The sequence below is a fragment of the Panthera pardus genome, unplaced genomic scaffold (genome assembly GCF_024362965.1).
Source record: "Panthera pardus isolate Hobbes unplaced genomic scaffold, ASM2436296v1 HiC_scaffold_6, whole genome shotgun sequence".
Taxonomy (NCBI): Eukaryota; Metazoa; Chordata; class Mammalia; order Carnivora; family Felidae; genus Panthera; species Panthera pardus.
In genome coordinates, this window is record NW_026526991.1 from 20,940,777 (window position 1) to 20,968,090 (window position 27,314).

At 37.3% G+C, this 27,314-nt stretch overlaps 1 protein-coding gene across 5 annotated transcripts in view; it reads right to left on the reverse strand.

Annotated features, from left to right (window-relative positions):
• Positions 1 to 5,031: 5,031 nt before the first annotated feature.
• The window catches only part of NR1H4 (nuclear receptor subfamily 1 group H member 4), a 74,201-nt gene continuing 51,918 nt past the window's right edge, over positions 5,032 to 27,314 (reverse strand). For all 5 annotated transcript variants that reach the window (XM_053895090.1, XM_053895091.1, XM_053895092.1 and 2 more), the window contains 5 exons: positions 26,393 to 26,491; positions 25,982 to 26,081; positions 22,199 to 22,345; positions 7,089 to 7,202; positions 5,032 to 5,645 (listed from right to left, as the gene is read on the reverse strand). In XM_053895090.1, coding sequence (XP_053751065.1) covers positions 5,407 to 5,645; positions 7,089 to 7,202; positions 22,199 to 22,345; positions 25,982 to 26,081; positions 26,393 to 26,491 — 699 coding nt within the window. In that variant the 3' untranslated portion in view covers positions 5,032 to 5,406. The remainder of the gene's footprint in view (positions 5,646 to 7,088; positions 7,203 to 22,198; positions 22,346 to 25,981; positions 26,082 to 26,392; positions 26,492 to 27,314) is intronic.

A 27,314-nucleotide genomic window follows, 5' to 3' on the forward strand; every position in this document is an offset into this window, starting at 1 on the left:
CATTGTGTTTATAGCTTGTCTTGGTAACTTCTGTGCCTTATAAAGATATAAGACAGTGTGGAAGAAAGTGACTCTGCAATCAAAACGTCTATGCAGGGGCACCTGGGTGGCTCAGTCAGTTAAGTGTCCAACTGTCCAACTCTTGATTTCAGCTCAGGTCTTGATGTCACAGTTTGTGAGATTGGGCTCTGTGCTGACCGAGCAGAGCCTGCCTGGGATTTTTCTCTCTCCCTGTCTCTCTGCCCCTCCCCTATGTGCTCTCTCTCTCAAAATAAATAAATAAACATTTTTTTAAAAGTCCATTAAATCACTTTAAGCCCATATCCTTCACTGAATAAATGTATAGATTGGGTGAGGAGTTCTCTTCTAAATTCTTTGATTCTTGGTGCTTTTCCCTTCTGTTCCCTTCCCTTCTTGTGCTTTTCCCTGCTTTTTACTTTCTGTACAAAAAGAAAGTTCTGTTGCTTTCTACATCTCACTTTTACATTAACTCCCAGTTGGTAACCCACACCCTAAGTGCACTCACCATCTTACCTATCTTGATTTTAACACTGCAATTACTAATTGAGGGTTCCACTTAATGAGGTACAATCTACTTTCATGTGTAGATTTTCTAATTAGTGGTTGGGTTAATAGACATATTTTAGAGGTCCTTATTTTACTTGAAATTGCCATGGTTAGAACATGTACAGCAAGTCTCACCAGTCTGTGTCCATCAGATGACAAAGTCTATTATAAGTTATGACTTTGCCAGAATTATGAAGATGTACCTACTTTAAGAAAGTACCATGCTTGGAAATCTAAGTTTTAAAAAAAGTTATTACATTAGGAATAATCATTTATCTGACTAATCAAACATCTCTACAGAATACAGAAGAACCTTCAAAATCATATGCACCTTGGATGTTGAGATATGATTTGGCTTTTTCACGGCCCTTTCAGGGCTGGAATGCTCTAGTGCTTAAAATATACCATAGTTGCAAAAATAAGTTTAAAATGTATTAAGAACTTAGTGTGAGACCTGAAACCACAAGAGCCCTAGAAGAAAACACAGGCAGTAATTTTTCTGACATCAGCTATAGCAACACTTTTTTAGATATGTCTCCTGAGGCAAGGGAAATCGCAAAATAAATTGGGACTACATCAGCACAGCAGAGGAAACAATAAAACTGAAAGGCAACCTATGAAAAGGGAGAAGATATTTGCAAATGACATATCTGATAAAGGCTTAGTATCTAAAATGTATAAAGAACTCAGGCCGCCTGGTGGCTCAGTCAGTTAAGTGTTTCAGCTTAGTTTCAGCTCAGGTCATGATCCCAGAGTCATGGGATTGAGCCCAGAGTTAGACACTGCACTAAGCATGGTGCCTGCTTAAGATTCTCTCTCTCTCTCTTTCTCTCTCTCTTTCCCTCTCCCCACTTTCACTCTCTCTCTCTCTTTGAAATAAAATATATATACTCAAAGAACTTATACAACTCAACACCACAAAAACAAATGATCCAATTTATTTTTGACATACAGATGGCCACAGACACATGAAAAGATGCTCAACATCACTAATCATCAGAGAAATTCAAAATCACGATGAGATATCACCTCACACCTGTCAGAATGGCTACAGTCAAAAATACAAAGAACAACAAGAAAATACAAGAAATACAAGAAACAAGAAGTGTTGGCAAGGATGTGGAAGAAAAGGAACTCATGCACCATTAGTGGTAATGCAAACTAGTGCAGCCACTGTGGAAAACATTATGGAGGTTCCTCAAAAAATTAAACATAGAACTACCATATGATCCAGTAATTCCACTACTGGGTATTTACTCAAAGAATACAAAAACACTAATTTGAGAAGATTTACACACCCTTATGTTTATTGCAACATTGTTTACAATAGCCAAATTATGGAAGCAGCCCAGGTGTCCACCGATAGACGAATGGATAAAGATGTGATACACACAGAAGCACACACATGCACACTTACATATGTATGTATATATATGTAAGTATATACAGTGAACTATTATTTATCCATAAAAAAGGATGAAATCTTGCCAGTTGCAACAACATGGGTGGATCTAGAGAGTATAATGTTAAGTGAAATAAGTCAGAGAAGAGACAAATACCATATGATTTCACCCATTTGTGGAATTTAAGAAAAAAATGAACAGAGAAAAATGGAGACAAACCAAAAAACAGACTCTTAACTACGGAGAACAAACTGGCAGTTACCACAGGGAGGTTGGTAGGGGAATGGGTGAAATAGGTGAAGGGGATTAAGTGTTCACTTATCTTGATGAGCCCTGAGTGATATATAGAATTGTTGAATTACTATATTGCATACCTGAAACTAATATAACACTGTATGTTAGGTATACTAGAATTTTTATTTATTTTTCATTTTTTTAATATTTATTTTTGAAGAGAGAGAGAGAGAGAGAGAGACCGAGTGTGAGTGGGGGAGGGGCAGAGAGGGAGACACAGAATCTGAAGCAGGCTCCTGGCTTTGAGCTGTCAGCACAGAGCCCGACGTGGGGCTTGAACTCACAAACTGCGAGATCATGACCTGAGCCAAAGTCAGGTGCTTAACTGACTGAGCCACCCAGGAGCCCCTGGAATTTTTTAAAAATACCGTAGTTGTTGCTTTTTTTGTTTTGTTTTGTTTTCTTTTGATTGATTAGTTGTTTTGTTCTGCATTTTGTGGCAGCTGCTGTTGCATTTAATGTCTTGATATTTTTGGGTATCAATCTATGGATTATGTCTCATGTGAAGTACTGGATAAAATTTGGGGGCAATAGAAGTCTTGATTTATTCACAATCAATTAAACTACTCATTCAGCAGATAGTCTATTGAGAACCAACTACATTAAAAACAACATTAACCTTATCTTAAAGAAATGTATATTATTATAAATATATATAAGTAATTCAATGATATAAAATGTTACAATAACAACAGTTGTGATTAATACTAAAATGTTCTATCTATGTAGTGGGTGGAATAGTGTGCCCCCACGCCCAAATTCATGTCCATCTGGAACCTCAGAATGCGAACTTATTTGTAAATAAGATCTTTACTGATGAACTCCCTCTTCAATTTTGAGAATTTGCTAGTATGGCTCACAGAACTCTGGAAACAGTTTATTTACTATTACTGGTTTCTTATAAAGGGTACAACTCAATAATGGCCAAATGGAAGAGGCACAGGGTTGGGTATGGGGGTGGGGGAGAGAACATGGTGTTTCCATGCTCTCTCCAGCACCCTGTACCCCAGCACCTTGATGTGTGCACCAACCCAAAAAACTCTCCAAACCCATCATTTAGGGATATTTATGGAACATCCATTACACAGGCATGATTGATTAAATCCCTGGCCACTGGTAATTGACCTCTCCCCACTTCAGAGTATCGGGATGGGGTTGAAAGATCCAGCTCTCTAATCACAAGGTTGGTTCCTCTAGCAAACCTCTCCCCTTCTGAAGCACCTAGATTCCAGCCCCCCCCCCCATCACCTTATTAGCATAAACTCAGGTGTGGTTGAAAGGGGCTTGTTATGAATAACAAAAGATGCTCCTTTCACCCCTATTAGGAAATTTCAATGGTGTTAGAAGCTCTGTGTCAGGAACCAGGGACTAAGCGCCAATATGTATTTCTTATTGTATCACAATTAGTTTTCTACATGACAAGCATTATTATTTGCCATTACAAGGTCTTAACTACGTGAATAAATCCACACTTACAGGAGAAACTCTTAGCTCTCTTCCTTCCAGCTCATTTCTCACCACCTTCCGTACAGATGCCTTGTGATCTAGAAACACCAAACCACTCTCCTTTCCTAAACTGGATCTCATCTTTCACGCATTCAGAAATTTACTTCTCTATCTTAAGTATCCTTTCTCTACCAGCCCTCTTCCTTGGTGAGCCTGCAACTTCCCACTTGCTTTTCATTCGGGAACTAAATCCCTTGAGATGGTAGGGGCTGGTATCTTCATTTCACAATGGGGAAACCGAGGCTCAAGAAGGGTTGTGCACTCTAGATCTCTCCCCAGATTACTTGTGCTTTTTAACATCTGCACAACTCCCTACCCTTTGCTTTTGTTCCTGCCACCCCTTCCACTTTAATCCTCCTCCCTTTCACCCTGATCCATGGAAGTCCTGGCTATCTTTCCAAGCCCAAGGGAAATCCCACCTCCATAAGACTTGCCCAGTGAGCCCATAAAACTTGCCTCTGCACTTCTTTATAAACCCCTCCTGGAAGTTACTTTGTCCCTGTAGGGATCTTTACTTAATGGGGATTCAAGTTGCAGCAAGTGGAATCCAACTAGTACTAGCCCCAACCCATTCCTCTTTCCACTATGCTTAGGACTTCAGGGTTGCTCTAATATTTGAATACAAAAAACCTTTTGCATGCTAAGCAAAGCTTCATTTTGACTGACTTCAGGAGAAAGGGAGATATAAGCCCATTACTTACAGAAGTGTTTTATTGTGTTCACCAAAGGATAATGGGGAGAAGAATGCAACAGTATAACAATGAATGAAGGAAATGAAGGAATTCCTGCTCTGGGGGAAGCATACAACAGCTGTGCACCCAGCTGTAGGAGTGTTTTCCAAAAGCAAAACAAAACAAACCAAAAAAAAAAAAAAAAAAGATTGATTATACGCACTGAAGCCAATAGTGAGTACTTTTAAGAGAGAAAAGGGAATATTCCATCACTGGAGTTATCTGCATACTCTGGATTTGTAAATACTGCTTCAAGACCCTAATTGTGGAAAGGGTTTGCTTGAGGGAATACTTCATGTGAGAATCATTAACTTTTCTGTGTGCTATCTCTTTGAACTTCAAATGAAATAATCTGAGGGCTATTACAAATAAATGAATATTCACCAGGGCTTCTTCAAGGATTAGAAGAACACCATTTGTGCTGTGAGAGTTTACCCATCACCCCACCCGGGGGCCCCATATGATGTCATTGACCATTTAAAGAAATGAGTTTGTATATTTTTCAAATTTTGTTCTGGAAGAAAAGCCTGTTGCCATTATGCTCAGTTTATTGCCAAAATTGAACACAACTCTTTTATAAAATATATGCAACAAGGTAAGATAAAGAGCAAAATGAAATTTTCCCTATTTCAAAAGATAGAAGTGAAGAATGATCAGTTTGATTAGGCAAACAGGGCATGCCACTTAGAGTGAAAGAATCCCTGAAGCCATGTAAAATACAATGTAAAGAAAGTAATCCTATCTAGCTTCATATTTACAATGGTAGAAGTTACATAATTACTGCATAAATATTCATCAAAATTCTTGTGTGAAACCAGGTACAAATGAAATAAAAGAAAGTTATACATCAGATTTATATTATAAGGAAAATAAATCACTAGATGCTGTTGCTCCTGCAATGCTCATCACTGCACATCCCAGATTTCACAGAGAAGTGGGGTGAATTTGTGGTCATTTACTCTCCAAGACATCAGCATCTCGGCATGGTGATGATTGAATGTCCGCAACTCAGTCAGTCGACCCAGGAGACAGGCAAAGTGTTGGGGATTTTCAGGCTGATAAATCTTGCACAGCTTTTGTAGCACATCAAGCAGTGGTTCCTGAAGCTTCTCTACTGCCTCTCTGTCCTTTATGTATTGTCTGTCTGTTTTGAAGTTTAAAATAAGACGACAAAATAAAAAAGTGGAAAAGTATTCATTTGGCATAATAATAGCAATGGTAACTTTCTTGCAACGTAAATTACAAATGTGCACTTCTAAATGTACAAATAACATATTCAACTTGATGAATTTTCACACACACACACACGTATATATTCATGTAATCACAACTAGATCAAGATATAGAACATCTACTGGCCCACCACAGAAGCCTCTCTAAATTCTCCTTTTAATCCATGCCCCCAAAGGTAACCCATATGGTAGATATAAGCATCATTTCTAGTGGGTGTATTCTAAGTAGCAGAATTGCTAGGTCATAGGGTGCATATGTGTGTGTGTGTGTGTGTGTGTGTGTGTGTGTGTAGCTTTAGTATATATGGCCAAAAACTTTTTTAATTATAAGTTTTATGGTAAAAAAAATTAAGTAACAACTAGTTTCTGCCTCAATATTATATATAAAAATGGTTTAAGGCTAATATTGAAATATTGGAAACATCCTGAATACCCAAACATGGTAACAATTAAGTAAGTGATTGTACATTAATATGATAAATATGATGGATACATATATTTCAACAAAGTTTTACCAATATAATTTTTTAATGACATGGGAAAATAAACTTTAAAGAAAAGATACTATGCTCTATATTATGTTAAAAAAGATGTAGGGGCACCTGAGTGGCTCAGTCAGCTAAGCGTCCAACTCTTGATCTTGGCTCAGGTCATGATCTCACAGTTCATGAAATTGAGCCCCATGTCATTCCATCTCCACTCTGATAGTGCAGAGCCTGCTTGGGATTTTTCTCTCTCCGTCGCTCTCCTCCTTGTACTTTCTCTCTCTTTCTCTCAATAAATAAATACATACATACACACATACCTACATACATACATAAACTTTAAAAAAAGTAAGTTTAAAAAGGATGTAATTTCCTTTACTTCCCTGTTCAAATTTCAATCCCTTAGAAAAGCCTTTCCTGCCCACCAATTATAACATTCTGCTGCCACTTTCCTTCCTTATATCCTCATCTTTATAGTTGTTTTACCATTACCACCTCCTGAAAGTTATTTTTGTTTCTTCATTTATTGTCTTTCTCATCCTACTAGGATGCAAGCTCTATGTAGCTATATTTGGCCTGTTTCTTTACTGCTGTATCCTCCATTGTCTGGAACCATGTTTAGTACATAGTAGGTGCTCCAAACTCAATTATTCAGTGAAAGACTTTAATGTTTACAAGAAAGGCTGGGAAGAACTACACTGAAATATTAACAATGATTCCATTTGAGTAGTGGAATTACAGGCCATTTTATTTTTTCTTTATGCCTCTGTGTCTTCTACACTTTTCTTTAAGAAATTTTATTGCTATTATACTGGAGAGGGAGGAGAATAAACAAAGGGCATAAAGATAAAAACATAACAATAAAATTACCTGGAGAGAGGATAACAATTGCTGTAAGCAGAGCATACTCTTCTTGAGTCATTTTCAATTCTGCAACACTTTTATAAAAACTAAACATAGGTGTTATATACTCATCAGAGATACCTATGGGGGAAAGATGAAAAATTACAGAGGCATAGTTAAATTTTTGAGTGACTAAAAAGTGAGAAACTACAAACATATATACATGCACATGTTAATATTTATGCACAAATAATGTCTATATTTTATTTGTCCAAAGGCAGGTCATTGCAAAGAAGGTCAGTTAACAAAATCCTCAATATATAACTTAATCAGTGATCTGTGTGTCCTTGATTTCAGCAATGCCTTTATTTTAGTCACTCCTGTCCAACAATAAATCATAATGTTCTTGAATCGCCCAAAGAATCTCCCAACTTCACCATTTTCTGGATGGGGCATGGTTAATCTTTTTAATATTAATATCTATTGTGGGGAATAGGCTTAAGAATTCCCTGAGCTTGCACCAATGGGTTAACAAGGCTTAGAGCAGAAAGTGGCCACAGGGCAAAAGCGGCCCAGTGTAGAACAAAGAGTAGAGCAGAAATCTGCTTCCACAGGACTAAAGCTTCCTAGAATAGGTAAACAGGTGAAGAGGGCAAAAAAGACCTCCTCCCCACTGGCCCAACATGGCAGAGAAGTAGGGGGATCCCGCATCTCTCAAACAAAGAAGTTCTGAAGCCAAAGGACTTTGAACCCCAACAGTCTGGGAGGAAAAGAGACTGAATCTACCAGGAAGAAAATGGGACAACTTGAGAAACAATAGGTGGGTGATTGTGAATTGGGGAAGATAAAACAGGCCACATAGACATGGAGGGGAGGGATCCCCTTCTGCGGAGAGACAAAAGGCAGAGAAAGAGCAGCTGGGGAAGTGTAGGACTGTATCTGGACAAGAGAAAAACCTCGGACTGGGACTGAGGAGGGATCCTATCTCTAACTGCAGGGTTTTCTTCAGACTGCAGCTGGCTCCCTGTTTGTGCACCTGGGGAAGAGGGGAGCCAGCCCTGGGTTTGGGGGTAGATCAGGGGAGCAGTCTGCAGTAGGAGAAAGTGGCCCCCTCTCAGGAGCACTGTGGGAAAAGGCAAAGCCTGCCTGCATCCACCACCCCCAGTAGAAGGCAACCCTCCCTGAAGTGCTGCGGCACAGACAAAGTCAACTAAGACCACATATTGTGCCACACAGAGAGGTGCTTCCCCAGTGTCAGAGCGCATGGAGTGGGTCTTTGATTCCCAGCCAAGTCCAGGATAAGGGGAGTTGGTGGAGCGAGAAGGACAGCCCCGTCTGGGCCCATGGCACAGTGAGGATGACTCAAACGGAGTCCACCGGGTCCATGGAGAAGAGACTGGGGGATCACCATTCCCCCCCCCACCACCACCAAGGCAGGGCTTCAGGGATCATCCGAGAGCCCCACAGTGGAGGCAGGACCAGCCTACACCAAACCAAACCATGCCCCTCCACACTGGGTAACTGTGTATCTACTGGAGCAAGACAGACCCTGTTTAACCAGAGAGACAGCTCCTCTAGACCAGTGCTGCAGCATTGCCTGGATTAATTCCAGGTCAATTCTGGATATACAGATATATTCTCCCCGCCATTTTTCCTCCTTATCTCTTCCCTCCTCTAGGGTGGTTACCCTGGTTATTGGTTTGTCTAAACAGACAAATGAAATCAAAGGCATCAAAATTAGCAAAGACAAAGTCAAACTTTCACTTTTCACAGACAACATGATATTCTACATGGAAAACCTGAAAGGCTCCACCAAAAGTCTGCTAGAACTGATACATGAATTCAGCAAAGTGGCAGGGTACAAAATTAATGTATAGAAATCGGTTGCATTTTTATACACCAATAATGAAGCAACAGAAAGAGAAATAAAGAAACTGGTCCCATTCACAATTGCACCAAGAAGCATAAAATACCTAGGAATAAAACCTAACCAAACATGTAAAAGATCTGTATGCTGAAAACTATAGAAAGCTTATGAAGGAAATTGAAGAAGATACAAAGAAATGGAAAAACATTCCATGCTCATGGATTGGAAGAATAAATATTGTCAAAATGTCAATACTACCCAAAGCAATCTACACATTCAATGCAATTCCAATCAAAATTGCACCAGCACTCTTCTCGAGGCTAGAACAAACAATCCTAAAATTTATATGGAACCACAAAAGACCCCAAATAGCCAAAGTAATCTTGAAGAAGAAAACCAAAATGGAAGGCATCACAATCCCAGACTTTAGCCTCTACTACAAAGCTGTAATCATCAAGAGAGCATGGTATTGGCACAAAAACAGACACATAGACCAATGGAATAGAACAGAGACCCCAGAATTGGACTCACAAATGTATGGTCAACTAATCTTTGACAAAGCAGGAAAGAATATCCAATGGAAAAAAGACAGTCTCTTTAACAAATGGTGCTGGGAGAATTGGACAGCAACATGCAGAAGAATGAAACTAGACCACTTTCTTACACCATTCACAAAAATAAACTCAAAATGGATGATGGACCTGAGTGTGGGACAGGAAACCATCAAAACCCTAGAGGAAAAAGCAGGAAAAAACCTCTTTGACGTCAGTCGCAGCAATTTCTTACTCGACACATCTCCAAAGGCAAGGGAATTAAAAGCAAACATGAACTATTGGGACCTCATGAAGATAAAAAGCTCTGCACTACAAAGGAAACAACCAACAAAACTAAAAGGCAACTGACAGAATGGGAAAAGATATTTGCAAATGACACATCAGATAAAGGGCTAGTATCCAAAATCTATAAAGAACTCACCAAACTCCACACCCGAAAAACAAATAATCCAGTGAAGAAATAGGCAGAAGACATGAATAGACACTTTTCTAAAGGAGACATCCAGATGGCCAACAGACACATGAAAAGATGCTCAACGTCACTCATCATCAGGGAAATACAAATCAAAACCACACTGAGACACCACCTCACGCCAGTCAGAGTGGCTGGAATGAACAAATCAGGAGACTATAGATGCTGGAGAGGATGTGGAGAAACGGGAACCCTCTTGCACTGTTGGTGGGCATGCAAACTGGTGCAGCCACTCTGGAAAATAGGGTGGAGATTCCTCAAAAAATTAAAAATAGATCTACCCTATGACCCAGCAATAGCACTACTAGGAATTTACCCAAGGGATACAGGAGTGTTGATGCATAGGGGCACTTATACCCCCAATGTTTATAGCAGCACTTTCAACAATAGCCAAATTATGGAAGGAGCCTAAATGTCCATCAACTGATGAATGGATAAAGAAGTTGTGGTTTATATATACAATGGAATACTACTTGGCAGTGAGAAAGAATGAAACCTGGCCATTTGTAGCAACCTGGATGGAACTGGAGGGTATTAGGCTAAGTGAAATAAGTCAGGCAGAGAAAGACAGATACAATATGTTTTCACTCTTATGTGGATCCTGAGAAACTTAACAGAAGACCATGGGGGAGGGGAAGGGGAAAAAAAAAGTTACAGAGAGGGAGGGAGGCAAACCATAAGAGACTCTTAAATACTGAGATGGGGGAGAAGAGAAAGTGGGTTATGGGCATTTAGGAGGGCATCTGTAGGGATGAGCACTGGGTGTTGTATGGAAACCAATTTGACAATAAATTATATTTAATAGGAGGGCACCTGTAGGGATGAGCACTGGGTGTTGTATGGAAACCAATTTGACAATAAATTATATTTAATAAAAAAAAAAAAGACCTCCACAGCAAGGCAAAATTACCTGGAGCTAATCAGTAAAAACAAAAATAAATAAATAAATAAATACATACATACACACACACACACACACACACACACACACACACACACACATAAATGCCTTGTTAACCCTGAGATAGCATCCTCCATCTGTCTTATCCCCTAGACAAGTTAAGGTAAACAGACATGGCACCTGGCACCTGCAGTAAACAGCCGTCTGCTCGGTGCTGCAATTCTGTTTTGTATTGACTGAAATCCCTAATACCACATATCTTTGAAAACCCCTTTCTCTCACACACTTGAGTTAATGATCACTGTTTTATTATCTCTTTTTGCACATCCATCACGTTTGTAAGCCTTCTGATCCTAATAAATATGGAGCAAGGACCCTTACTCGGGGCTCTTGTCTCCTCCCGAACATTAGCCTCTCTTGTATTCAATTCTGTGTCTGCTGTCTTGCTGGACAAGAGAGAACTCCAGAGTCAAAGTTTGTGACAATCTGTAATTAAGGTATAGGTAGCATCTTAAATAATCAATAAAAAAAAATTACTGTTCTTAAGCCCAGAAGTATAAACATCTTGACTTAATACATTGGCTAAGATTCTTCTCAGTTCCAGTGCTTACTAGGGCATTGGTACTTGGCTGTTCTCTTCAAACTTACATGTCTAAAACCAAAGATACCATGTACAGAACTAAACTCATCTTCCTCCAAATCCACCTCTTTCCTGATATTCCCATTCTCAGTGACATATCTTTACCCATACACTTTCCCCTGCCTGACAACTGAGATTTGGCCCTCTCTCTAACCCAGTTAGGTGCCAAGTCCTATGATTCAGCATGATAACTCTCCCTAGGTGTTCTCTCTCCTCTCCACAACCTCTAGAATTGACTTAGTTTCAGTCCTTATTTCTTTTCATCCGGACTGCCTCCTCAGTCTTCAGTTTGGTCCCAGAATCTCAAAATTCAAATCACACCCTGTCTCCTCAATTTTTACAAATCTTCAAAAACTCTCAGTGGCTTTTGGCATAAATGTTCTTCCTTTTTACATAGGAAGCTCCAAGACCTGTACCCACCCACTACTCACCTACCTGATAATAGTAGTAATAGTAGGATCCATATTTATTGAGTACTCATTATGTATTATACACTGTTCCAAGCACTTCTTATGCTATAATTCATTTAATCTTCCTAATACCTCATGAGGTAGGTGCTGTGAGGTTATCTCATTTGCCCAGAGAACCACAGCTCATGATTGGTGGAAACAATATTCAAACCATGGATAGCTAGCAGGCTCCAGAGTCCTGGCTTTTAGCTGTCACTAAGCTGTACAACCTTTCTATCACACAGCCTTTACTCCAGCCATGTTTAGCCACTTGGATCTCCCTAAATAATTCATACTGCTCAGTTTTGTTTTTAAATTTTTTTAGTTCATCTATTTTGAGAGGAAGAAAGAGAGCACACATGAAGGGGAAGGGCAAAGAGAGAAGGAATGAGAGAATCCCAAGCAGATTCTGCACTGATAGTCCAACACAGGGCCCACAAACTCTAAGACCTTGACTTGAGCCAAGATTGAGAGCCAGTTGCTTAACTGACTGAGCCCCCTAGGCACCCCCACACTGCTCAAGATATTCTAGCTGGAATATCCTCTGTCTCCTTTATCTAGATGTAACTCTTCATAATTTAAGGCTCTTTTGTGTCACTTCCTCCACTCATTCAACAAGTATTAACTAGGTGCCTGTTCCTGTGCATGACTCCATTCCAGAAAAGTTTTGACAGGGGAATTACAGAGACAGAAAAAAAGAAGAAGAAGAAGGGGAGGGTGGGAGGAGGAAGAAGGGAAAGGGAAGGGAAGAAGGGGAAGGAGGAGAAGGAGGGAAGGATTGGGGGAGGAGGAGAAGAAGGAGAATGAAGAGGAAAAGGAGGAGGAAGAGGAAAAGGAGGAGGAAGAGGAAAAGGAGGAGGAAGAGGAAAAAGAAAAAAGACCATGGGTGGGCAGGGGGTGGGGGAGACTGATACGACTTATGGATGAATTAAAATGAGGATGAGATTCCCTGAATTGTTCCACACTAAAATAGAATGCTGTATCCCATCCTGAAGCAGACCTAGAGACATACAGCTTTGGTCAAACCAAAGTAGAATACATTTGGATTCCAGATGCTAAAGAGCATAATTATCATCTAATATTCTGCTTCATAGAATCAGAAAGTCTAAATCCTTACCTTGAGAATAATCTAAAGAGTCTTCCCAAACTGAATCCCTAGTCTTCCTCTCTTTAGTCAAAATGCCACACTTTTCTCCCTCCTTTGACTTTTGATTCTTTAATCTACCCAGTGGGCTCTCTTAACAACAGTGTCTTTGTTAAGCAATTTGGGTATTACATCATGTGGAAGATTCCAGCTTTTACAGATTGATCCAAATACCCATCACTGAATTAGATACAACTTAAAAATGTAGAAGGTGAAGTATGTGATCCTGGGAATACCAGTCCTGGTTTCCAACAAACATAGAGGTTAAGAGTTAGTGAGCCAGCTCTGAGTTTGAAATTTGACGTATGATTTGATCTTAGTCACAAAACTTAAACTCCATAAACCTCAATTTCTTCATTTGTGAAATGTGAATTATAACAATAAGAAGCTGTTATATTGTATGAGATAATATGCGTGGAGTGCTTAGCATAATGCCTGGTTAATAATAAACCCTCAATAAATGTTAGAGCAAATACTAATAATAACTATTATTGTTATTCAGGAAATTGGATTAATTTTACTTCAGTAGTTCATTTTAATCTCAGTTCATCTTAATTTTAGTTAGATTAAGCTCATGTACTTTTGTGTTTACAAAGCTACATTTTTGTTTTGTTTTTATATTCTGCACTTTCCTAGAGATGAATCCAAATTGGCCGATCAGAGATTTGCTTCAGTATTTTTCTAGGTGTTAAAGCTTAACTACATCTATATTTTCTTGGCAAGGGTGTTCTATTTCACTTTAAAAAAGAAAAATGGCAGTCTTTAGGCTTTCTTCAGCATTCAGGGACTACGCCCATCATATCTGGCTACCCAAAATAGTAATTCATGATTCTGCTATTTTAAAAAATAGTTTACAAGGATATAGGGATAATATTAAAGGCAGCTGATTTGAAAATATTTAAATTTTAGAAATTATCTTTGACTACCTAATTTTCTATTTTGTCTTTCTTTTTTTAAATTTTTTTAATGTTTATTTATTTTTGAAAGACAGAGAGTAAGCAGGGGAGGGGCAGAGAGAGAGAGGGAGACACAGAATCTGAAGCAGGCTCCAGGCTCTGAGCAGTCAGCACAGAGCCCAACGCGAGGCTCAAACCTACGAACTATGAGGTCATGATCTGAGCTGAAGTTGGATGCTTAACCGACTGAGCCACCCAGGCGCCCATCTATTTTGTCTTTCTAAATCCCCATTAACCTACCAAAAATGCTACCTTCATTAGCGACCTCATTATTGTTAATAGTTTTCAGGAAAAAAAAAAAGTAAAGATGTTGGTTATGATTGTTCATATTGTACATGTTCTACAAGCCAACAGTGAATATACATTATAAATGTAAGAAATAGAATGTTATAAAAATAAATTTCCTACAGGATAGATCAAATATAAATCTGCTTTTGGAATTAGAGTTAATAATCAGAATTAACCACAGCACCATCAACAAAGGGGTATTTTAAGTGTTTACGAACCAGCAATTTCTAACCTAAGAAATGTAACACTAACATCATTCTGAAGGGGCAGTCTTTTCTTGATTTCCTGCCTCCTCCTCTCTGGAGACTTGCTTAAAGTTTTGTTTTTTGCTCTTTTGCCCAATTAGCTGATTTTTGGTCACAAGGGGGGGCTATTTTCTAACTTAAGGACAAAGACTACTGTGGAAAAGTGCAAAGTTGTAAAAAAAAAAAAAAAAAGTTTGTTTGCACTCCTGTTTCTTGTTTTGCCTTAAAAAAAAAAAAGAGGTATGTAATTTATAAATTATTTTAAAATCAGAAATATTCCTTGAGAGAAAAACTATTTGATAGAATTAACTCTGCTATTTTCAGTTATTTTGAATGTAAATGTCTTTCATTTCCTAATTATCTTCCAAGTTTTGACTGGGAAAAAAATAAAGCAGAGGGGTGTGTATGTGTGATACAAGAATACGTATTATGTAAGAAAATTCCCACCCCTTCATTGAGGGAAAGAAGAGGAGAAAAGGAAAGGAAAGAGTGTGTGCTGACAAACAATTTCTGAGATTGATAGTTTGGACCTAATTTTAAATACCAATAAAATTATATTTGTCATGTCAAAGATCTATTTGAATGAAAACTCATAAACTAAAATTTATTTTTTTGTATTTATTAAGTTAAAAAAAAATTCCTGGTATTTTAAATACCTCTATCTGATATATTATAATTGGTTTGATCAAGATAGACCAAGAATCTTATTAAAAATGATACTATTTGCTCAAAACCATATAATTTGACATTTTTCTAGAAATGATGCCGCCCCATAGCATAGAAGTTAAGGTATAAGTCTCTGACATGGCACACAAAGCAATGTTTGCTTTCTGCTTTCCTTCCAAACTAAGCTCTCTCCATCTAACTACTCCATCCAGTAGTTTCCCTATGAACTAATGACTTCCACTCTTGGTTCCTGAAGCTGATTCAGGTCATTGTCTACACAGCTTATCTACCTCCCCCGACCCTAACCTAATGGCCATGTACTATGGCAAAGACAGATTGAAACTCCAGCCCAAGGTCCAGCCCCCCCTTGGTCTCATTTCTCTTGTCAGAGGTTGGTTAGTCAGTGACAGTACAATTCTGACCAATGCGACAAAGGGGAGTCTACTCAGGAGCTCTCAAGAAAGATTTCTACACTCAGGAAGAGACCATTAAGTTTCTACATTGAGTTTCTTTTTCCTTTGGCCATTGTTGCACCACATATGATGCCTGGAAATGCTCTGGCCAGGAAGAGAATCAGCCTGAGGGTAAAGCCAATACACCAAGAATAGCAGAGCAGAAAGATGAAAAAAGACCTATGTTTCTGATAATGTGTTGATCCCTTTAATTAACCAATTTTGCTGTCACCCTTCCTCTGGGTTTTTCATTTGAGTCTATGTCTTTACTTTTTCAGGCCATATGGAATTGGATTTCCTGTGATTGTCAGCCAAGAGCATCCTAACAGATAGTTCCTCTAACACATAAGATACATTTTTAATGTTTTCATGCTTTTGGGTCTGAAGTATAAGGTAGGATCCCTGTGAGGCTAGGACACACCATTCATTTTTCAAGGCAACATTCAAATTTTGCTTCCTCTGTGGAGGTTTCCCTGTCACCGGGAAGCATAATTATTTTCTCCCTTCTGTAGGTTCAATTCTATTGCATGTATCAGAATTCATATCTCTTTCCCATTAGAGTGTGAAATGCCATAAAAAATTTTTATGCGAACAGGAACTAATGCTGTATTCCCAGTGCCTGACACACTGCCTGACCACTAAATGGTGCTCCATAGATGTTTCTTATCCACCTCTGTATTCTCAGTAACTATCATCCTACTGGAGACATGGTTAAGAATAACAATTGTTTGTTAAATTGGGCAATATTATGTTTTGCTAGTTCTTTTCAACGAAGGTCACATAGTTCTGAGATGTAATGGTGGCAAGGGAGGCCATTAGACAATGGAAACATTTTCATGGTGTTAAGAGATTGGACCCTAACCTCTACTTCAACTGCTAAATTCTACCTAGTGAGTCATTTGTGCCATACTGTTGGCCTTAAGTAAAAAGCTGCCATCAGATTGGCAATTCAAAAAATAACTACTTTCAATATAAAAGATTTAATCTGAAATACTTAATAAACACTTTCCATTAGCCCTAGTGGTTAAAAGTTATCTGGCTAAATTAGATCTTACTGGTGCTTAGGAATTGCCAGTGTCTGGATTGTCAAGTTCCAGATTCATCTCAACAAAATTCACCAATTTTTGTATGACAAATGTGTGCCATGCACTATGATAACGCTGGGAATAATCTTCTAGCAGTTAATGGATTAATGGAAGGGGCAGATACATAAATAAATACATAATGTCCAATACTGGACAAGTATAAAAGGCTTAGGGAATACAGCTGAGAGCCATTGAAAAGGCTGACTCTTGTATCAATTTAACACTTTCTCTTATTTTGAAAAAGATTTTTCCTACAGTTTGAATCCCAAATTTTTCCATGCCAAAACTACCACATGACCACTATGAAAAACAAAATGAGAGGTGTTGAGAACTCCAAATTTTGACTTACACATTTACCTTTTTTACAAATATTCTGCCATTTGTTCTTTACATTTCCAACCCTTTTTTCAAAGTCAGTATCTGAACTGATAATCAGCTTACATCTTCTTCTTTAGAAAATTTACTTCTTCCAATTGTTTTCATTTGTTACCAAAGCTAAAGCAACGAAATCATATGTATTTAAAGAGCAGAGACATAAGCACAGTATACTACATGGAGCACAACTTACTATGCTACTGTAAACTAGTTACAACTCTACCATGCTAATAAGGATGTCTCATTTCTCTAACCTCCTTGATCCTATTTATCATTTACTTAAAACCAATTTCAAATTGCTACTCATTGCTTATACTTTCTCTCTCAACCAAAGGGCAGGAATCTGTGTTTTACTAGGTCTTTGTATTCCCTACTAGCTGATAGTAGAGCAAATATTAGGCCATGGTGAGTGAAACATATAGAAAGAGTACTGAGCTTTGAATTGAATCACCTGTGTTCATCTCTTGGCAATCTGCTGATTAGTTGTGTGTCTTTGGGCAGGTCAACCAGCCTCTCTAAGCCTGTTTCCTCATCTATAAAATAAAAGCAATAGCACCCACCTTCTGGGGCCACTGTGAATACAATAAGATGATGTGTATAAAAGGAAAGCATTGAAAAAATCACAAGAGATATTGTCATCCTGATAAATACAAATAAATTGAATATTTCATTTATGTCTGTTATGGGGATCAAAAAAAGACCAAAATATACCATAAATTTCAGTGGTTATTTATATTTGAAGTTAATAGAACAAGTTACATTGGTCTGTGAAAAGTTATTGCTCATTCCCTTAATGTTAAAATAGAAAATCATTCAATGTTAGCAATTATAGTGTTGTCATATTTTATCATATGATTATTCCTATTTTTAATAAATATTTTAGCTTTAAAGCCTAGTTTGCATAATACTACATTAGGAATAATATAATTGAGGCACTAAAATTATATGGAAACAACCCAACCACAGGTTATGTCAGATATAATGTTCTGAAGCTTCAATTAACATATATAAACACTGTAACCCTCATTAATTAAATGTATCTCAGGAGACAGTATTTTTGTGTATGTAATTGAGAAAATAATAGCAAACAAAAGAGTATGAATATGAAGAAAAAAAAGAAATTTCACATTGTATTCTTTAAAAACTTCTGTAGGCATAAACAGGGCAACTTTGAGATATTATGTTTCTCTAGAATTAAAGGTACAATAGAAAGAATATGTTATATTTGCACAAGAATAAAAAGTTATTCTGAAAGGTCATCTTGCAAGATCATGGTTCTATGTGGTGTGTGGAAGAGGCAATGTTCTGAAAATCCACTGGGAGAAGCAAATTCATAAATATTAATAAATGGAAGCATCATTATAGATAATAAAATATGAAGCAGCATGCAAGTTTGAATGGTTTTTATTGTTACAATATGTGGTTGATGTTTGGATAAAGTAATCTATTTGTGAACTGGAGGCATGCATATTTATTTATACAGTTCTTCTTATGGAAAACTTCATTCTTGAACTTTTCTGAAATTTGCAAAATCACAAGTTCTGAAACCTATGCTAATCAAGCAAGTTTTTTTCTTTTTTATTACCTATTTTTTAACCTGCAAGACCCTCACCATTTCTCACCTAGTTTTTGCACTGATTTCTTTATAGGGACCTGCTTCTTATCTCAATCCCTCCAAACTTTCCTTCATATTACTGCTCGAAAGATCTTTCTACAGTACTGGTATGGTCATGTCACACAGGCTCCGAACATTACAGAAGACTCCCCATTATATAAGAACTACATTAAACTACTTTTGTGGTGTTCAACATCCTTAAAAATCTAGCGGTTACCACATTTCACCTTCACAAATATTATTTTTAGCAATATCAAGGTATTTGTGAGTCCTCTACATGGATGCTCTCACATACCTCCTCATCTTTGCACTTGTAATTTCTATATTACTATAATTTAATGGATATATCTCTTGGAATGCCATTATCAGGCTTTTGTGGCTTGACAAGTTCCTAACCATGATTCACTTGTCAACTTTGCAAGCCTTTTCTGACTCACCAAGTAAGCTCACATAGAAAGGCAAGCACATCTTTATGCTTCTATTTCATTTTTCAATTTTATGCTTCTATTTCATATTTCAACATACATTCCTCATAGTCCTTATTACACTGCACCTTGATTTGGAATCCTTTGCTTATAGCTCTTTCCCACTAGTCAGTAAGCTCCCTGAGGACAAAGACATTTCCTCATCTCCATACCCTCAATAATCACACAGTGCTTAGCACAAAGTAAGTATTCAATGGATATTTGTTGATTGGAAAGATCTCCTTTAATGTGCCTATTGATCAGTAACTTATTTTCCTCTCCTAATCAATGGCCATAAAGTTTCAGTTAAGCAAGATAAATAAGTTCTAGAGATCTACTATACAACATTGTACCTATAGGCAACAATTCTGTGTTGTATACTTAAAATTTTGTTAAGAGGATAGATCTCATGCTAAGTGTTCTTACCACAATAAAAAAAAAAAATCAAGATACTCAAGGAGCTGCCTGCCTGACTGGCTAAACCAGCAATCAGAAATATTGATTAGTTAAGAGAAGGCAACCAGTAAGGCTTATACAACTAGATGGTGCCATGGAGGTTACCTGATTCAATTCTTCTCCCTTACTCCCAGCATCCTGGACAGATGGATGGAGGGACGGACGGACACACACACACACACACACACACACACACACACTGTACATTCCAGAACATGTAAAATAAAATCTGTCCAGGACAAGAATCTATATTTCTTTATAATACACTGTCTTTCAAAAGGTGAAAATCTCCAACAATCTATTTCTCAGATCCTTTCCCTTCTTTCCATTTCTTCTGGCAGCACATTCGTGAAACCTTTGCCTTCTGACTGGTGTTGCTGGAAGATTTGTAAAGCATGATGTTGATGTTTTTCCTCCCCTGCTCAAAAATCTTCAGTGTCTCCCTGTTTCTTTTTTTTTTTTTTTTTTAGTGTTTTATTTTTAAGAGAGAGAGAGAGAGAGAGACAGACAGACAGACAGACAGACAGACAGAAAGTGAGCAGAGGAGGCGCAGAGAAAGAGGGAGACACAGAATCCGAAGCAGGTTCCAGGCTCTGAGCTGTCAGCATAGAGCCTGACACGGGGCTCGAACCCATGAACCATGAGATCATGACCAGAGCCAAAGTCAGATGCTTAACTAACTGAGCCACCCAGGTGCCCCAGTGTCCCCTATTTCTTATAAAATAAAGAATAAAACCTTTAGCCCAGCATTCAAGGCCCTCAACCATTTGATTCTTTTTAAAAATTCTATTTCCCTTTAATGTAACCCTTAATCTAAATACACTCAACTATTCATTCTTCTTTGAATGCATAACCTGGGCTTTCTTGCCTCAATCCTTTGCTTGGGTTGGTCCTTCTTTCTTGTACCTCTATCCTAAATATCCACATCTAATACCATTCAAGGCCCAGTTTGCCAGTGAAATCTTCCAGAGCCCTACCAACTAGGAGTCACCTTTCTCTCAGTTCTCTTCCACATTTTTTTATAACTACCTATGTAAAGTTCATGTCTTCCTACTAGACTGTAAGCTTTATAGGAGAAGGAACACATCTGATTCCTCTCTTTACTGCCTCCATAGTAGCTTGCCCTTAAGTACATGTTAAACTAGTAAATCAATGATATATACAAATAATGCATATTTTAAATGTATATTCTTTAAATCTATCAATAATGATAATTATACTTTCAGTGTTTAAAAAAACACAATGACTATGGATGGCTGCTTTTAAAAAATAATTTCCAATTTTTCAATTATTTTTCTTATATAACAAATGCAGAACTTCCTACAAACTTTCCTTCCAACCTCTGTTCTAAAACACTGATTTTATAAGTACCTAAACTTTGTTCTAGTCTTTCATAGAAGGATACTTTGGGAAGAAATGATCTTGAGACATCATTTCTTCTCATTCATCTCTCCCCTCCCAACCCATATAGAAAGTATCTCAGGAAAACAAGCACTTATCCTATTTTAAGACTCTTCTAAGATAAACTGCACAGAATTCCAGGAAATGTATTGCAATGTCTCTTAACCCTTTCTGTCGCAGTATTCCTCCATAATAAGTTCAACTCATACTATTATTTCATTTTGTCTCTTGAGAGGCATGTAGCATAGTGGCTTAGACACACAGCTTCTGAAGTCAGACTTCCTGTCTGTCTCTGGGGAAGTTATTAACCACTCTCTGTGTCAGTTTCCTTATCGATAAATTTTGAATAATAATGGTACTTATTTCATAAGACTTTGCAAGATTCTGATGAAATCATGTATGTAAATTATTTAGAACAGTGTCTAAAACCTAATGATAATGATATATAAATGTTGCTATTAATAATTCTTTTTATTTTGCTTTGAATAGAGATGGATAATAGTTTGAGCCACAGTCTTTCATACATGAAGATTTTGAACAAGTGAATTTTTTTTTCGACTGAATAATCCCAACTCCTTTATGCTATGTTTTTTTTATCTAATTTTCCAAACTTCTAAAAATTCCTCCTTTGGCCCTTAATCTTAGTATAGGGCAAAGAGTATTTTTAGTATTTTGCTACTACAACAAGGACATGTGAAGCAACCCTCTAAAAGCCTCATCTAAGGGCACCTGAGTGGCTCAATCAGTTAAGCATAAGACTTGAGCTCAGACTTCAGCTCAGGTCATGATCTCACTGTTCATGAGTGTGAGCCCCACATCAGGCTCTGTGCTGACAGCCCAGAGCCTGGAGCTTTCTTCAGATTCTCTAACTCCCACTCTCTCCACCCTTGCCCCACTCACACTCTATCTGTCTCTCTCTCAAAAATAAATAAATATTTAAAAAATTAAAAACAAAAAGCCTCATCTATTTAACACATATCTTTTTAGAGTCATTCACCATACTAGTCACAATGCGAATGTAACTTTGCATAAGATAGGTAAGAAGCCTGCCTTCATGGAATGCTTACTTGCAGGAGCAAACTCTTTACCATTAACCAAATCACATACCGCTCCTCCGAATTCTTTCTTCCAATAGGTCAGCATGTCCAGCTGGAAGCTTCTTATTGAAAATCTCAGCTGAACGGAGGAACATAGCTTCTACTGCAGACCCTTTCAGCAAAGCAATTTGATCTTCATGGTCCAAAGTCTGAAATCCTGGATGAAGATGATAATCAAATCAAGTATCAAGGAACTGTGAATGCTATATAACAATATTTCATCATCATTATCATCCCCATTGATAAAACATTTCCTTAAAGTTATTTTGTAATTGTTTTAAGATTGGGTAGTCAGGTTGAGTCACTAAAAATCGATTTTTCTGTCCCAAATAGAAGCTGACTTTTATCTTATTGAGTAGTTGTACAAGTTGTACAAGTTGGGTAAAAAAGAACGTCCTATCCACACCAAAAATACATATAATGGCAGTGAAGGCTGATTCAAATGAAGTAACTCAGAAGTTAGAAGCAAACAGATTCTCTTTTAGCCATTATATTAGTCACATCTGGTGATACAGGGTCAACTCTGAAGAATGGAAGCCTCCACAGACCAGAAAAAAATCTTTACATGTATCCAGCCATGGGAAGGAATTGACAACCTGAAGGAATATAACACCACTTGGAAATCCAAAGTCCTTATCCAGGCTTGTATGCCACAGTCTCCAGCAGCCTCTCTGACATCATTTCCTCCTCTTCCTTTCTCTCACTCACTGTGTTCCAGCCACACTGACTCATGGCCCTGCTGTGAACATACAAGTTTGCTTTGCCTCAGGAGTAAATGCCCTTCCCCAGCTATCCAAATGCTTTACTCCCTCCACTATATGCAGAGACCCTATATTCAAGGTGACCCTACTAAAATAATACTACTCCCCATAACTCACTAGCCCCTATCTGCTTTATTTTTTTTTAATGTTTATTTATTTATTTTTGACAGAAGGTGTGTGATCAGGGGAGGGGTAGAGAGGGAGACAGAGAATCTGAAGCAGAGTCCACACTGTTAGCACAGAGCCTGACACAAGGCTCGAACTCATGGACACAAGCTGAAGTCAGACACTTAACCAACTGAGCCACCCATTAACCCCACTAGTTTCTTTATTTTTACTCATAGAATTTACCACTACCTGACATAATAAATTTATCTGCATATTTGTTCATCGTTTGCCACCTCGAATAGAGTATAAACTTCATAAGGGCAGAGACTTTGCCCGTTTTGTTCACTTTTGTATCCCCAGTACCTGGCACATAATTGATATCCAAGAATTATTTGTTGAATAATTGGATAACTGAATAAATGGGAAACAAACATAAGCTCCTATGCACATGTATACATACACATAACACACTTATGAAGATAAACTAATACCATCAGGGGCCAGGTGGCTTAGAAAAGTATTAAATAGAAATGGGAATTTAGAGAAGAGAGTAATGTTAAGGTTTAAGAATCACTATCTTAGGGGTGCCTGGGTGGCCCAATCATTTTAGGCATCCCATTCTTGATTTTTGCCCAGGTCATTATCTCAGGGTTCATGAGATCGAGCCCCGCATCATTTGTTGGGCCCTACTGACAGCATGCAACCTGCTTGGGAAATTCTCCCCCTCCCTCCCTCTAACTAACTAACTAACTAACTAAATAAATAAGTAAATAATTCAACTTAAAAAAAAAAAAAAGAATCACTATCTCAGAGCTCCTTTGAAGGCAGAAGCCATTCCTGCAGGGTCTCCAGCACCCTGGACAGTGCCTGGCACAGGTCGTGCACCATGAACTACAAAATGAAATGATTCATCTCTTTAACCCACACCCTTTCATTATTGGTATTATATCACTATTACTGTTATTTTTATTAATGTTGTCATTTCCATAATTATTGTTAAAATATTAATTTTAACTATATTACTAGTACTGTTAAAATTTCTTTCTCAGGAGTTTTGGTCTTTTATTTCCTATTGTATTTTTTTTCCTTCTGTTTTCTCATTTTTAAAAGTTTATTTTTAAGTAATCTCTACAGCCAACATGGGGCTTGAAACTCACAACCCCAAGATCGAGTCACATGCTCTCCCAACTGATCCAGCCAGGTCCCCCTGCTTGACTCATTAAACACACATTAATTATACTCTTTCCTCCCCCTCAGGAACTAGTCTAAGCACCGGAAATAAAGAGATGTGTTAGATATTGCTGTTGCTTTCAGATAAGCTACCTTTTATGAACAAGATTTTTTTCTTCAATTATTTTGTGGTTCAAGACCAATAGACCATTTGAACTGAAAACCTCTCTTTTCACAAACAACCAAAAATATATTTCTCCCTTTCCCAATTCCTCCTCCCACACCTTTCACTCTTGAATAATCTTGTTTTTGATCAAGATTCCCCTCACCTTAATTAGCATATAACAAATTAAGTTCCTCTTTCATTGTAATAAAGAAATGAGAGAATATTAATGTTAAAATGAAAATGAGAACTTCCTCCTCACATTTTATGAGTTTATGTAGGCTTATGTCTATTCATGACACTTTAATAAAATAATAGCATGATGCTGGCCAAAGAAGACAAATTAACCTAATTAAAATCTTACATCAGAAGTTACCTTCTATAATTTAATATTACAGTGCTGTGCTGTTATACAAGGTATTTATTATACTCTTCCAGTGCCCGGCTAGCTCAGTCGCTAGAGCATGAGACTCTTATTATACTCTTCCAGATCATAGAATTCTATTGTACTAATATATTTTTAAAACACTGAAACAACTTAAATCTATTGGCTGAGATAGCATTGATAATGTAGCCAAAGGAATTGGGAAGCTGAGAGATAAGAATCTTGAATTCCAGTTTCTGTACTGGCCCCATCCAAATGACTATAGATAAATTCCTCTCCCTTGTCCCACAATATATTGTTCAGTAAGCTCTATTGATTTTTGAATCTCTCTTCATTTTGTTTCCTCTTCCATCTCCCAGTGCTGTTGCTTTATTTCAAGCCTTCTGCCTTGACTGATGCAGTAGCATCCTAAATGATCCTCCTGCCTCTGGTCCCTCCTCGTTCAAATTCATCTTATACAAAATGGAACAAGTCATATCTGTATTAGCATAAATCCCATCACTTCCCTCTCAATATAAACAACAACAAAAAACCACCAAAAACTCTTTACCATTCAGGGGATGAAAATTAAATTCCTTACTTAAGCCCTTGTTAATCTGACACCAACTTAACCTTATGCCTAACCAAGGAGTCTACCACATTATGCTGTGGCCACATTGAATTTTTCCATCTCTAATAATCCTATTTTTGTTCATGCCTCATTATATTTTCACAAGTAGATCTCTTGTCCTGGAAGGTTCCTTCTATTCCATACCACCAGGACAACTCCGTTTTCTTTTAGACCCAATTAAAATATGATTTTCTTTGAGGTCTCCCTGTCTTTCTCAGGTACAAATAGCAACAACTTCCTCTCTGTTCAAACAGCACTTTGTATATACTATTTTTATTATAGCCTTTCTTAAATCACTTCCCTTGAAGGCAATAGCTACATACTTAGTATAGAATAGGTATCAACAAGTGCTTGTTAAATGAATAAATGGATGAATGACAACTTCACAAAGTCTCAATTTCTTAGTCTATCAATCTGGAAAAATAATTATAAGTGATTTGAAATATCCTATCTGGCTCTAACCATTCATGTCTATAGTAGTTAGACATATTAATTTAAATCAGATGTGAGATAATTTCTACTTTATGACCAACAGACCTGACTTTCTCAGTGTCACAAGAATATTGCACAGTATAGCATATACATGTAAAAAATACCTGGAAGTTTTTTTGTGAATTCTACGAGAATCTGTACATGACTGGTAGCCATTTCAGTTAAAATGAGAAAATTTTCTTCTGCACTGAATTCTTCTTTTAACTAAATTTTAAGAAGAAAAGCAAATGATTAATAAGTAGATAAAAGGATAAATCAACACAAAATCATTAGACTAAAGAATAAGATTTGGATAATAAAATTTAAGATCGAGCTTATATTTTTCAGTTCCTTGGAGAGAAATTACTATTACCAAGATAGATATGAAACGTCTTGTTCTTTGTCTAATGCTGCTAAAAGTTTAAATGCATAACTTAAATTCTCAGCTCTAATTATTTCAAAGTAACAAATTCATATATAATTTATATAGAAAATATTAACTTTCAACCTATGCATTTTTAGATATTTGTACGTACAATTTTATTTGTTATTTCCTGAGGCATCCTCTGTTTGCTATATGAATCCATAATATAATGAAGAAGATTCTGTTGATCTGGGGTGAGTTCAGTTTTCTCCTACACTGGCAAAAAAATAAAAGGTATTAGGGAGGGTTGTTATAATGCACTTTTTCTATATGCACATTCATCTGGAGTATACTAATCTCAGAAATTATTGATAAAAGCCCTAAATATGGCAGGAACTATGCACTCTGATACAGTGTGCACTGTAATGGCTTACTCTGGGTCCTTGGTCAAGCATATCACAATTCACTAAATGGGTCCCAAATTGTTCATTTTTCTATCTGTAAAATAGGGATAACAAAATATTCATTTCATGTATATCTTGGGGATAAATAATAGTCTAGATCTGAACCCTATCAACCCCATTCATAGAGAAGTTCAGTGAAAGTTCAAGGGTTAGTCACTAATGAAAAGTTCCCACATATAAAATAGAGAATCCAATTAAGGGCATTCATATAGGGCAGGAGTTGACAAACTATGGCCCATCTACCAAATCTACCTGACTCTACTGGAACACAACCACGTTCATTTGTTTATGTGTTATATACACTCCTTCTACACTAAAACAGCAGAGTTCAATAGTTGTCATGGAAACCTTGTAGCCAAAGCCTAAAATATCTGACCGTTTACAGAAAAAAAAATGTTTACCTAGCTCTGAAGTAGAAAGTCATCAATCTGGACAATTCAGATGCCAACTATCACTTTCTCCTTTACTAGCACATTTTGAAGAGTGTGGATAATTGTGTCAGCTCTTTGCTTCCTTATACCAAAAAGTGTTATTGATGAAGTACTATGGCAAAATAACACTTTGATATAAAATTATTTTTTTCTCAAATGAATGTAAAATACTATACTTGGAAAACTAAATGTGGATGAA